Source organism: Phoca vitulina, unplaced genomic scaffold (assembly GCF_004348235.1).
Source record: "Phoca vitulina isolate PV1807 unplaced genomic scaffold, GSC_HSeal_1.0 scaffold2, whole genome shotgun sequence".
Classification (NCBI taxonomy): Eukaryota; Metazoa; Chordata; class Mammalia; order Carnivora; family Phocidae; genus Phoca; species Phoca vitulina.
The window spans coordinates 31,211,492-31,224,598 of record NW_022589705.1 but is presented as its reverse complement, the minus strand read 5'-3'; the positions used below and the strand labels follow the sequence as shown (position 1 = coordinate 31,224,598).

Below are 13,107 nucleotides of genomic sequence, written 5' to 3'. Positions count from 1 at the left end.
CCTCCAGAACCACACCACACCCTCATTCTTAACCATTACATTACAGTTGACTTTTCTCGTTGGAGAGCATTTTTGTACTCTATATTCAACATGCTTTAAGTTGAACTCATCTTTCTCTAAAACCTGCTGACATCCTTACTTTTGAACTCTGTTAAAGTCATCCTTGTCCTCTTAGTCATAAAGCCTGAAAACTTGGGAGTATTCCTTGACCCCTCCCTAATTCCTCCCCCTTCTCCACATTTCTACCGTTGGAAAGGCTCTTGAACCCACATACATTGCAACTTCCTAAAGGTGGCCTCATTCCCTGCACATTTTGAGATCTCTCCATTCTGGCTGGTAGGAATACAAACTATTCCCATCTATTTTAAGTTCGAGGATTTTTTGGGCCTATTTTCTACTGGTTCTCTCTCCAGTCTTAAGTAGTTGCTTTTATGCATGCACAGACAAATAAATTTATAGCCAAAGACTGAAGGAACAATTCTGCATATGTCTAGAATGCTCTCTTCATGAAGCACCCTCATCTCCTGTATTCTGTCCTGAAATTCTTGACCTCCCCAAACTCTCATTTTTGTCCTCTGAACTCAGCAAGACCACTGAGCTCTGTTCTGTTCCCCTTCTCTCCTATGTGAAAGAAACGGAGAGCCTGGAAACAGACTCCAGACAGTGAGTTGAGGCAAGTATAGATCACACTTCATTTGTGTCCTTTCCCTCAGGGATCACAGTCCCATACTTCCTCTTCTACACTGTCTGAAAACCAGGGTTTCACATAATTGGTCCCGTTTTCTAACTGTTCACAACAAAAGGGAATTTCCTGTAGGCTTTCATGGCTAGAAGTAAAAGGCTCAAGCCTGTACACTCAAACATTGTAACTTTATTGTCCTAACGACCTCTGTGACAACATTCTTCAATTTCTCCTAATTCAAGTGATTGTTTTTTCTCATTAAAACAGTGAGGGCCAACATACTCCCCTTTAACAAATAAATGGATGGTCTAGAAAATACTTCCATAAGAACAAGTATGATTCTTTTTTTTTTTTTTTAAAGATTTTATTTATTTATTTGAGAGAGAGAGAGAGAATGAGAGAGAGAGCATGAGGGGCGGAGGGTCAGAGGGAGAAGCAGACTCCCCGCTGAGCAGGGAGCCCGATGCGGGACTTGATCCCGGGACTCCAGGATCATGACCTGAGCCGAAGGCAGTCGCTTAACCAACTGAGCCACCCAGGCGCCCCGAACAAGTATGATTCTTGATGATTTTGGTGACAATGGTATGAAAGGGAGCAGACAGTAAGTGTGTTAAAAACTCCCTGAGGATTTATTTAAATGTTATTTAAAACGCTATGCCCTGATACAGCTATTAACTCTAATAGAGCCTGGAAGCTAATTAAGAAGGCCATTTGTAACTACACAGCACTGTGCTTCTGGACTGTGTTTAGGAGATGAACCTGCAGCAAAGAGATTAATAAGAAAATTTAGCCATTATATTAAAATTAACAGAGATCCAGAAGCACAATTCATAATTGCTGCTGATTCTTCTCCTCTGCAATATCTATTTAAGCTGCTGTGTAAGAGAGCCTCGGCAGACCAGAGTGCCTCTGCTGAAGGAGTCAAAACCATTGGCATAGAGCAGGGCAGCTGAAAACATTGATCCACAGCTATACCCAGGGAGCTTTCCTAACTTGAAGCAAAAACAAATTCAGAATGGCCTGGGAAAAAATACTGAATTTTAGGCCTGGTGAAGAAAACCAGGAACATCTTAGAAGAAAATAAATAATAAATAGGTATTAAATATAATTTTAATGATGGGTATTCTTTAATAATTTGCTTTTAGGAGGACTATCTCATTTTAAAACACACTTTAAAAAAAAGATTTTATTTATTTATTTATTTTATAGAGAGATAGAGAGAGCACGAGCAGGGGGAGGGGCAGAGGGAGATGGAGAGAGAGGATCTCCAGCAGACTCCCAGCTGAGCACGGAGCCTGGCATGGAGCTTGACCTCAGGACTCTGAGATCATGACCTGAGCTGAAATCAAGAGTCAGACACTTAATCTACTGAGCCACCCAGATGCCCCTTAAGACATACTTTAAAAGAATATTATCAAGTTTGGAAAATGTGCCATTTTCTTCTTCAAATCATTTTACGCTGGGAAACTCATATGTTTGGATTGCAAGGCCTTACCTGATACAGTTTAGCCAGCAGTCAGGCCAGCCTCTCAAGGAGGTGGGCCAGGAGAGTCACTGAATCCATAGACACTGGAATCTGCCAGACTTCATTTTGAGCATAAAATCAGCCATTTAATAGGAGTGTGACCCTGAGATAATCCTCAACCTCTCCAAATCTTGGTCCCTTAACTTAACCTGTCCAACTTTTGGATCTTTTTTAAGTGTAGACTATAATAGTAACTATCTCCTAGGGTTGAGTGGATGATCAAATGAAATAATGCATGTAAAAGTTTTAGGACAAAGCCTGGAACATAGCAAACAATTTTAGCTATTGTTACTGTTGCTACTATTGTTAAGAAAAAAAAAACCCCAAACTGCCTCTTGAACATTAGCTTTGTAAATACAAGTTTTATAAAGAGTAAATGTCATAAACTATGAGGCTATAGAAATAATCTGAATGGTTGAATGAAAAGTAATTATCTAATTTTACCCCATCTTTACTGTTTTCCCTAAGAAATGAAATTGGAAGGATGGTGGAAGGGGATAACATATTTAATTTGTCTCACTTTCCCCCTCCCCGCCCCCCCCATTTCTAAATGTGTTGTCCAGAATCATTTGGTCCCTTAGTAAACTATAAAATTACATTTTATATTAAAACTCATGAAAATCTCACTCTAAGAATCCGTCGGCATCTCCTCTTTAACTTAGCTGGATGTGGCATTCAGGAAGGTCCTGCTTAGACATACTACCACTCTAGGACAATCAATGGCTCTCTGAAAAAAATGACAAAAAACAAGAAAGTGTCACCTTCGTTGTGCTCCTGATGAAGCTATTTTTATCTGCTTTCAATGTGGAATATTTGGTCTCCTGACTGATAGATGGCTTCTCTGTTAAGGTCCCAGGATTCACTAAAAAGAGTTGAGATAACCCCTGAGAGGTTGTACAGAAAAATGCTTAAGTTCACAAGCTTTGGAATTGAACAACTCCATTCAAATCCTTGTTCTGATAGTTGCTGATTGATTGATCAAGTTACTTATACTCTGAGCCTTGGTTTGTTACTTATACTCTGAGCTTCGTTTTCCTCATTTATAAAATGGACATTAGAAGTGGCTTTTACCGGACAGGGTTGTTGTGAAGAATAAAATGGTATATGTAAAGCACTTAGCATGGTGCCCTACTCACAGTAAATGTTCACTGAATATTACTTACTTACTATCTGTTAAATTTTAGCCTGGGAATCCAGATAATCCACACAAAAAACTCAGGACATGGACTACATGCCACTTGCCTCACTACCGATTAATTCATCCACTGAACAGACGTGTGCTGAGTGGCTGATGCTGTGAGGCCCTGTGCTCAATGCTTTCCTTCACTGAAATCCTTTGTCATGAGGGGCTTTCCCGGAGACTGTGAGGGCAGCATCTCTGCTCTCGTGCTAATGGCTACATCACCCTGGGACCTGGCGCAAGACCTACCACATAGGAAATGCTAACAAGTTAGGTTGTTTTTTCTTTTTGAATGAATATATAAGTAAAGGATGAATGAATGAATGAATGACATGATACAAGGATGATTAAAATGAACTCTCTGATCTCAGAGAACTTGTGTTCTAGCTGAAGTTGGAATTAGCCCTCCAAAAGGAAAATGAAAGCAGGAAGGATTTAAGGAGGGTATTTCAGGTAGTAGGATCACCATGAGTAAAATACTGAAAATTTCTTTATTTTTTAAGATTTTTATTAATTTATTTGAGAGAGAGAGCACAAGCGGCGGTAGAGGGAGCAGAGGGAAAAGCAGAGGGAGAGGGAGAAGCAGACCCTCTGCTGAGCAGGGAGCCCAACATGGGGCTTGATCCCAAGACCCTGAGATCATGACCTGAGCCTTAGGCAGATGCTTAACCAACTGAGCCACCTAGGCGCCCCCCCCTTTTCTTAAATACTGAAAATTTCTATTATAGTTATGCTAGTATAGTCCAGCAATAATGGCAAAAGAATGTGTAATCAAACTTGACATTTCTAGAAGACCTTTTAACTTTCAACAAAAAAACCCCACAGAAATATATTTATTACTTATCATAGAAAAAAGAAACTCTAGTCAATTTTATATCTGAAGTCAAAGGAGAAAAGAGAATATACTGTCACATACTCTTCTATGTCCAGTCAAGCCTAATCCTGTCTCAGTGTCCTTGCCTTATTTGCCAGTGGTTAGGAGTACCAATTACTACCCACTCCTCTTCTCCATTCTACAGCTAATTAGGAAGAGACAAAGGCAGAATGGGGATCAGATATCAGCTTTATCCAGGGTCCCCTGGTAAGGATCTAATTGGAGAACTGGCAAGGTCTCCTACCTACCTTCCAGTCAGAACTGAACACAACCTGATCCATGAGCTGGGCTGATGTCATTTTAAAACCCAATCACACCATTCTTCACCCCACCCACCTGTCCCAAGGCATTCCACAAGGAAATAGGAAACACAGGGGAATGCTTGGCTGAGCAAAGAGATAAAGGGGGAACCCACTTCCTACTTTAAGCAAAATGACCTGTGAATCTACTAAAATATGTGGCTGACCAACATGACTAGCAACTTACTACCATGGATCAGAGGACCAGAATGTTTCAGTGCAATGGACTCCTTTAAGAAAACATGAGGAAAAGAAATAAAGAGTCCCTGCATCCCCTACTCCACGTGCAACTTTTTATTTGGGAGAGAGAGGATGTTATACCGTATTTGGATGAAATAGATTCTTGTTCTTCTGCTACAGATAGCAGAAAGCCAAGCTTCCTGATTTGGTTTATTTTATCTCTAACTAAGAATGGCCTGATACGACAAACTTACAGCCTATAATAACTAAAAAAGCAAAAAACCAAACCAAACCAAACCAAAAAAAAAAAAAACCCCAAAACAAAACAAAACAAAAAACTCCAGAAACAAAACCAAAAACAAAACAAAACAAAAAACTCCAGAAACAAAACCAAAAACAAAACAAAACAAAAGTACTATAACTCAAATATCCTAAAACCAAACTGATTCCATTGTTTATATATCTTATAAGTATAATCTGGGAGGAATTAAATCATTTAGTTGCCTGAGTGTGCAGTTTTCATCTTGGAGACAATGCAAGAAAACAGTATTACCCAAGTTCAATACATGTTTAATCCATGTTTTTTTGAGATGTCATAAGGAGTGCAGATAGAGGACCTCACATTTTTTTTGAGATTGCATCTATGTCAGCCCTGTTAAAGAAACAAAACTGTGGAGTTGTGAAGGTCCACTTTTGTTTGTTATTTTTGTTGTTGTGGTGGTGGTTGTTGTTTTTTGGTCCATGTACCTCAGTAGACCCGCAAATTTTTGCTTAGGAAAATCTTGGCTTTGTTTTGCTATGTCTGCTACTTTTTCATAACAAAATCGTGAGCTCATTGGCACAATTTATTAAAAACAATCAGGGAGAACTGTCTGAAGAACACACAGTCTACTCTTCCAGAAATTCTAAAATGTACACCTGAATTAAAAGAGTTCATCTACTGTAATACTGAATTCAATGAGTTGCACCTACTATAGAAATGTGATAGATGATGCTATTTATATCATCACACTACAGCCACATGGGGCCCCAAGAAGAACTTCTGAGCTTAGTGGTAAGAATACTGTTCCTTCTTAGTAACTGATTTGCCTGTATCTTTGGGTCGTCACAGACTGAAACACCTACCAGGTCCACCTCTTACTGTTGGCAGTAGAAAGCTTAGAGTGGAATTTGTGACCCATCTGTAACAGTGGCTAGATCATGCCTATCATTAACCGCATTCCTGGCTCTTCCTGATGGTAATTATTCTTATTTTCTTCCTTTCTCCATATTTTGATTGATTCTGCCTTGTATTTTATATACCCTACTAAGCTGTCTTCTCTCCCTTCTGCAGCATGATGATGCATAAATGGAAAACATATAAAAATGTAAGCAGAGATATCATCCACACTCACAATGTGATTACACTCTTCAAAGACCTGGTAAGCAAATATCCGAGATTTCTAAAGCTTTATCTATACAATTCTAGAACAATGGGCTGAAAAGTGAACACTTCTAAGTACACTAGCTTGACACTCTTTCATCAGTAAATTCTGATGCTATGTAGAAACTGCCTTTGAATATTAAGAGTAGCTATGATAATATACCATGTTGATACAGTTTAACAATAAAAAGACAGAAATGTTCCCTTTTTCCATGAGCCTAGAGCTCCTAAGGGAAGGGAGACTACTGTGAAAACTCGAAATTCATTAAAAGTGAAATCTTCCATTCCTGACAACTTCTTTTTATTTGGATTTATTCACTTTCCAGGGGGCAGAAAAGAACAACTAAATATAACCAAAATATTAAAGACAGTTTTAACAGCATATACCAGAAGAGCATGGTTCATATTTACCTTAAGGAAAAAGGTTGCAATGAGGCTGAAATATAATTTTACTTTGAATTTTAAGAGAAGCAGCTTTTGAGCTATTTTAAAATTCCTTTCATTTAAGCATAGAATCAGATATTATTATATATAAAATTTTTAAAAGCACTATTACTATCTTATTTGAAAGAAAACATTTTTTATAAACTGTTTTGCACCTAGTTCTTTTTTAATGTGCTCTGAAATTGTGGTTTTTAAAAAATTCACCTCCTGTTTCTTTTCCAGCCAGGGTTCAAGAGTGAATATTTTTCTCTCCTCAATTAGTCTTACACCTAATAACAAATGAGACTGCTTTCCGAGTTTTTTAGTGACAAAATATTTTAAAAAGACAGTATATATCTGAATTTCCCCCACACCGTTTCAGACTCAAATTTGTTATTTTCTTCTGAAATCTGTAATTTGTTACAAATACCAAGATATAAAAAAAGCACTCTTCTGGATTTTCTGGTAAATACAGCTGACCTAAAGTTTCATTTCTAGAAAACACAATTAACCAATTAAAAATCTTAGAATTTTTGTTTTTGTTCCAAAAATATTAGTTTAACCTCAACAGATATCTGTTCTCTTAAGACAGCGGTGTGTGCGCCCATAGAAGAGTATCTGTTCCAAGAGATAAGAAGGGAATCTGTGTGTGTTGGCAGTGGGCTGGGACCCTCCCTAGGGCCTGCTAGGGTTTGATCTGGAGAGGAATGATAGCAAGTTTGAGGAAATTTTTCCCTTGAACATGGAAACTCCTGGGTTTACCAAATAGAATTACAGAAAAGAAGCAAAACAAAATGAAACAGTTATATCCAAGAAAAATCTGAGAAGAACCATTCAAAACGTGCGAGACACACTGTACTTAAAATGTACTTGAAGGCTCATTTCTGTAAGGGCCGCCTAAACATCCCCAAGCTCTACTATTCAGGAATCTTATTTCCAGGCACAGTGTCCTGGAGCATTTGCAATTTTTCAGTTGGAACTCTCAGCACTTTAAAAATAGTCTAAAGTCAGAAATTGAAATACTGATCTATTTTTCAACCCCCAAGTCGCTCCTTAGTCAATATAACACTGAACGTTTCTGAACAAAGGGATTCTTAAGGCTGGCTGTGGTTCAGGCATGTCCTAAACTTATTAAGGGGAAAATAAGTTATTCACAAAAGAAAAAAAATTATGTCTATCCTCGGTTGGAAAAAGATCTATTTTCCCCTTAATGCTGAATTATGTATTTAATCAGTTCAGATTTTATTTTGGACCATTAATCTGTAATTTAACAGAGCTGTTAAAATAAATGGATGTTTCGGTCTATTTTATGTCAGGTTGTTTACTAGAAAAATAATTCAATGGGCTGAACACATAAAATATAGTTTCCCTTGTGTGACTTCTTACAAGTGGATACATATACCCTTGGAAAAATTTACATGTTACATTTTAACAATGTAATTGCTGACAGTAAAACACTTCAGGTAATACAAAACAATTTCTATATCTTAAATCATAACTATATTCCTCCTGCGACCTTTAATAGGATAAGAAATCTTTCTATAACTAGTTTTTAACAGTAAATTTCTAGAATATTTTCAAGCCCACACAAAAGGTTTATGTAATTTTCCTTTAAGAATTGCATATTATATTTCGCAAATAAAGCTAGTCAGAGAAATGCAGAACAACATTACAATTCACAAATATTAAGAGAATTCAATGACCTCCATTTCTAGGATCCACTCCTTAGAGAATGCCACCTGGTCCTAAAGATCCATTTTACATGAAACTTCCGCCTAAGGACTGCAGGTGACAAACCTTGCAAGACCACATTCTAGAAGGTACTGCTAGGCTTCATTTGTCCTTACCATAGCTGACTGCCATCAAACTGCCATCCAAAACTGCTTTAGGGAAGCAGTTTCTCCGCAATCTTTTCAACAGATTCCCTGTTTTAACATCCACCTGTGTTACTGCAGAACAGTCTGACCCGGATTGTGCCATGGAGCAAATAATAACACTAACTGCAACTCCAGACAGAAAAAAATAGAAGTTAATTTTCCAGACTCTTGTGGGAATACAGAGCATGTCTGCTGAAACTGAATCCAGGAGTTCAATGATATTGTAGACTCAAGTATTTCTTTATATTCCACGTAATGGCTTTTCCGTTCTTGGTGTTTTATAACACACTACTGAGCCATGATTTAGAAAGTGAGGGAAATTCTCCCTCTCTCTCCCTCTCTCTCTCTCAAGTTGAATTGTATGAAAATTATAATTGCAAAGTGAAACTCTAACAGAAAAGCCACAAGAGTTGTTCCATGTAGTGCTTACTGAATGCCACTGCTGCGATTTAAGTTAGTTTATGCCGATTTTCTTTATTTCCGGGGAACATCATTTTCTTTATACATTAAACCTAAACTTCTTTCCTTTGGGTTTTGTTTTGCTTTATTTTTGCCAGGGAATAACCAACTCTACAATCTGTCCTTAGGAGACAGCCTGAGCATTATATCCTCACTCTCCGTCATTTACCTCTGTTTATCTTCTCCTGGCAAGGATGGACATGTTCTTTGGCTGATACTACTGTTAAGCTACATTAGGCTTTCTCTTTTTACGCAGGGGCTACCAGATTCTCTATTAGTTCTATACAGCTGCCACTTTATATTATTCTGAGAGCAGAGATGCTAGCAATTCTCTTCAGTATAACTGAATAACAAGCCAAATGGGTTCATTTCCATTTGGTGTATGATCAAGCGTAATAACAAAGATTACCTAAAAGAAATAGGGTTAAAACTGTATCTAAGACTACAGAGGGAAATACTCAAACACCTGAGGAAAAGATATTGTTTTCCCCTGACATTAAAAAACTTACTGTAAAAATAATGTACTTGGTTCTATAAAGGGTGTACGTCATCAAATTGTTAGTACAGACATTGAGTGATTTCCTCTAAACAAACACAGGTGTCAGGAAGCTTAAGCATATAAATAGGGTCAGTCTTTATTTTTCTGTAAACTTGCTTTAAAGTCTTAAAAAGTAATGTTCTGGATCAACAGAACAGGGCTGGTACCAAGGTGCAGTTCATTCCCTGCTCTGCATTTGGCTGGGGAAATACTTGGTCCATGGCTGAAACTAAAGTGCCCTTAATGAAGTCCTGCTTTATAGCAGTGAATAGTAAACTGGAGATGGCATGTTGGAAAGGAAGTCTTGAAAGAAGGTGGGGTCCATAACAAGAGGACCTCACAGAGAGAAGGGAGGCAAGAAGCCACGAATCACAAATGTTTTGTTTCTTTGCAAGAAAGAAGGCCAAGGTGTAAGACGCTTCATGTGCTCTTATCCCAAGCTCCCCAACATGAGATGTTCTTACCCACTCATCCGAATACCTCTCTGTTGAAATTAGAAGTAAAACAAATAGTAATGTTGCCAGCTGAAAACAAACAAGGCTTGGTTGTGAGCATTTAAGAGCATATTGGAATTAGCCTCCCACAGTTTTAGAGAAGCCGAGAACTGAGGACCTACTACGTGACAGGGCTATGATATTTCCTTGTTTGAGTACCATAACAACCTTGTGTGGTGTACATTGTTATGTTATTTTACAGGTGTGGAAGTGGGGGCCCAAAGAAGGCAACTTGCTCAAAGTCACACCACCTAGAACATCAAGCAGCCAGGATCATAACTCAGGCCTGTCCAACTTCAAAACCCACATACTTATGTCAAAAGCTTCATCTTTATGAGAGATTTATGGAATAGAATTTTATCCTGGGAAACTAAGGAATAGACTCAAATCCAATAAAACATCTTGCTTTTAAGTTTAGATTTGTTATGCCCTTTTTCTTTTTAGATCTGTAGCCCAAACATCCTTTTCCTCTCATCAAATGAATCATTAACCTCTATGATAAATTATGGGATTCTCAATAATGTGAAATTATCACCAAGTCCAAAAAGAACATAAATAAAACTATTATATATTTTAAAACTTGAAATATCAGTAAAGATACATATAAAACATAATAAACTTAACACATTCATAAATAGTAAGCTGAAAAAAACTATATTCTGAGAGCACAAGCTGCAGCGGTTGGGGGGGGTAGGCAGAGGGAGAGGGAGAAGCAGACTCCCCACTGAGCAAGGAGCCTGATGCAGGACCCTGAGGTTATGACCAAGGCGAAGGCAGACGCTCAACCGACTGAGCCACCCAGGTGCCCCACTATATTCCATTTTTATGGTATTTTTACATTTCTATATTAAAAAAATATTATATCAAAGCTTTATAATTACATGGTGAATTACAAAGTAATGTATGACTCAGAGAAATGAGGAAAACTCAAGTATATTTAATAAAAATGAAAGAAAATCTTCATTTGAAACATAGTAACACACTCACATTAGTTTTCATTAAAAGAGTTTAGACCTTCCTAGTTGAGTGTTTGTTTTTGGTGTCTGCATCCACTTTTTAAATATTTCCATTTCCTCCACACACATAGCTCTGAAGAGTTATGAACAGGAAGTTTTCTCCTGTATTTTCCCCAGTAGAAAGTTCTCCGGCTGCATACTGACTTACCCATTGCCCCAAATGTTAAAGTCCAGGACAAAGTTTTAATTACTGATTTAGGAAAGATGAGACATTTACAAATTTAATACATTTTGTCCTTTTTTTCAGACCATGTAGAATGAAGCCTCAGTATGCTTGAAAAATCTCTTAGCAACTGAGAGCAGGGCCGGCCAACAATGGATGATTCATTGATTTAGCTTGAGTGTGCAGGAATGTCTGCCAAAGGTCTGCACAGACTCACATTGCTAGACACTATGGTAAAACGTACTCTGACCTCTTTTAAAACTCTATCAGAGCGGAAAGCTAAACTTGCAGCTTTCCAGCAATTCACTGGCATCTGGAAATATGCTTGAATTACAATATCTTGCTTTGAAAACAATCAATAGACTTTCTTAGATTATAATTTTCACCTAATTTAGACAATAGCTACCATAATTAGGGATTTCCAAGGGGACGCCACTGTGTTTTTAAGCACTAAAAATAATGGTTGCCCATTCAATTTAAATCTGAAAGGAGGCTTTTTTGAAATCTGAAACTGAAAGAACTGATTGTTAGCTTTTTGTAATATTGACCCAAGGATTATGCAAGATTACCTTAAACAATAACTTGCACATTTAAAATTGGTAAACAGTATGCAACAGATACCCAGTTTCTGTCAGTATATGTATATAGGTGGAGATTATACCGAAACATCCTATCTTATGCTTACATAAAATTCAAAAGACCTAAATTCTTTTGCTTACATCTGTCATTTCTCTCCTCCAACATCCTTTTTAGGGTTAAGTATTATTTCTCCTGCTTTAGAGTTGGAAGACGATGCACATGGAATTGAAATTGTTTGCTTGAGTTCATAGCTATTCAAAGGCAGGTCCCAATTTACAATATGGATTTTTATAGTTTAAAATTCAGTATTAGATTCACCGTACTACTTCAGCCATCACAACTTCAGCAGCAATAATAAAAATCATTCATCCAGGGGCGCCAGGGTGGCTCAGTCAGTTAGGCGTCTGATTCTTTGTTTTGGCTCAGGTCATGATCTCAGAGTCGTGAGATGGAGCCCCATGTGGGGCTCTGAGCTGGGCGTGGAGTCTGCTTGAGGATTCTCTCTCTCTCCCTCTGCCCCCTCCACCTTCTCTAAATAATAATAATAATAACAATAATAATAACAATTCATGAAATCAAATTCCTTTTTCCCCAGTGTTGGACAAAGACATACTTTCTAGTTTCTTTTGCTCTTGACAAACATAAGCACAGAACAAGGAATTTTCTGCCTTGAAAGACTTCTGTTTTTGGCTACCTTACTTCATCCTTCTCCTTCTTCTTTTCCTCCTCCTTCTCTCCTTCTCCCTCTCTTTTCCTTGCATTTCTTTTTTTTGTAGGGGGGTGTGTGGTAAAATATTCAGACAATAAAGATTAACTGAAAGATTCCACCCACTCTTCTAGTCCCTCCCTCAGAAGTAACCACTGTTATCAATTTGGAGTATTTTTTCATACTTTTGTCTGGGTATCTGCATAATTACACAATGCATATAAAATAAGACATATAATTTTGATTTATGGTTTATTTTCTCTGTTTAATATATTATCACATTGTTCTATAAATTACTTTTTTTAAAAGCACTTCTTGGAAATGTTTCCATATTTGTACATCTACTTCATTTTATTTATTTTTAATTTTTTTTATTTAAAGATTTTATTTATTTGACAGAGAGACAGAGAGAGAGCACAAGTAGGCAGAGGGAGAGGGAGAAGCAGGCTCTTGCTGAGCAGAGAGCCTGACGCAGGCCTCGATCCCAGGACCCTGGGATCATGACCTGAGCTGAAGGCAGACGCTTAACCGACTGAGCCACCCAGGCGCCCCCATCTACTTCATTTTAAAAATTGCTAAAAAGTATCTCATAATATATACCTTCCCTTTCTGAATGGGGTGAATTACACACCTCCACTAAAAATGTAGCTGTTCTTCCAGCATAAGCTAGATGGACAAACAGAATGAAA

The 13,107-nt window shown here is 37.7% G+C and overlaps 1 protein-coding gene across 2 annotated transcripts in view; it reads right to left on the bottom strand.

The window, feature by feature from the left end:
- DDAH1 (dimethylarginine dimethylaminohydrolase 1) overlaps positions 1-13,107 on the bottom strand; it is a 130,111-nt gene that overhangs the window by 63,935 nt on the left and 53,069 nt on the right. Inside the window, exon 1 of one of the 2 annotated variants that reach the window (XM_032424733.1) lies at positions 8,434-8,697. The exons of the other annotated variant lie outside the window; for it this stretch is intronic. Coding sequence (XP_032280624.1) covers positions 8,434-8,436 — 3 coding nt within the window. The 5' untranslated portion in view covers positions 8,437-8,697. Of the gene's footprint in view, positions 1-8,433; positions 8,698-13,107 lie in introns of those variants that run through there. 2 annotated transcript variants of the gene reach the window in all.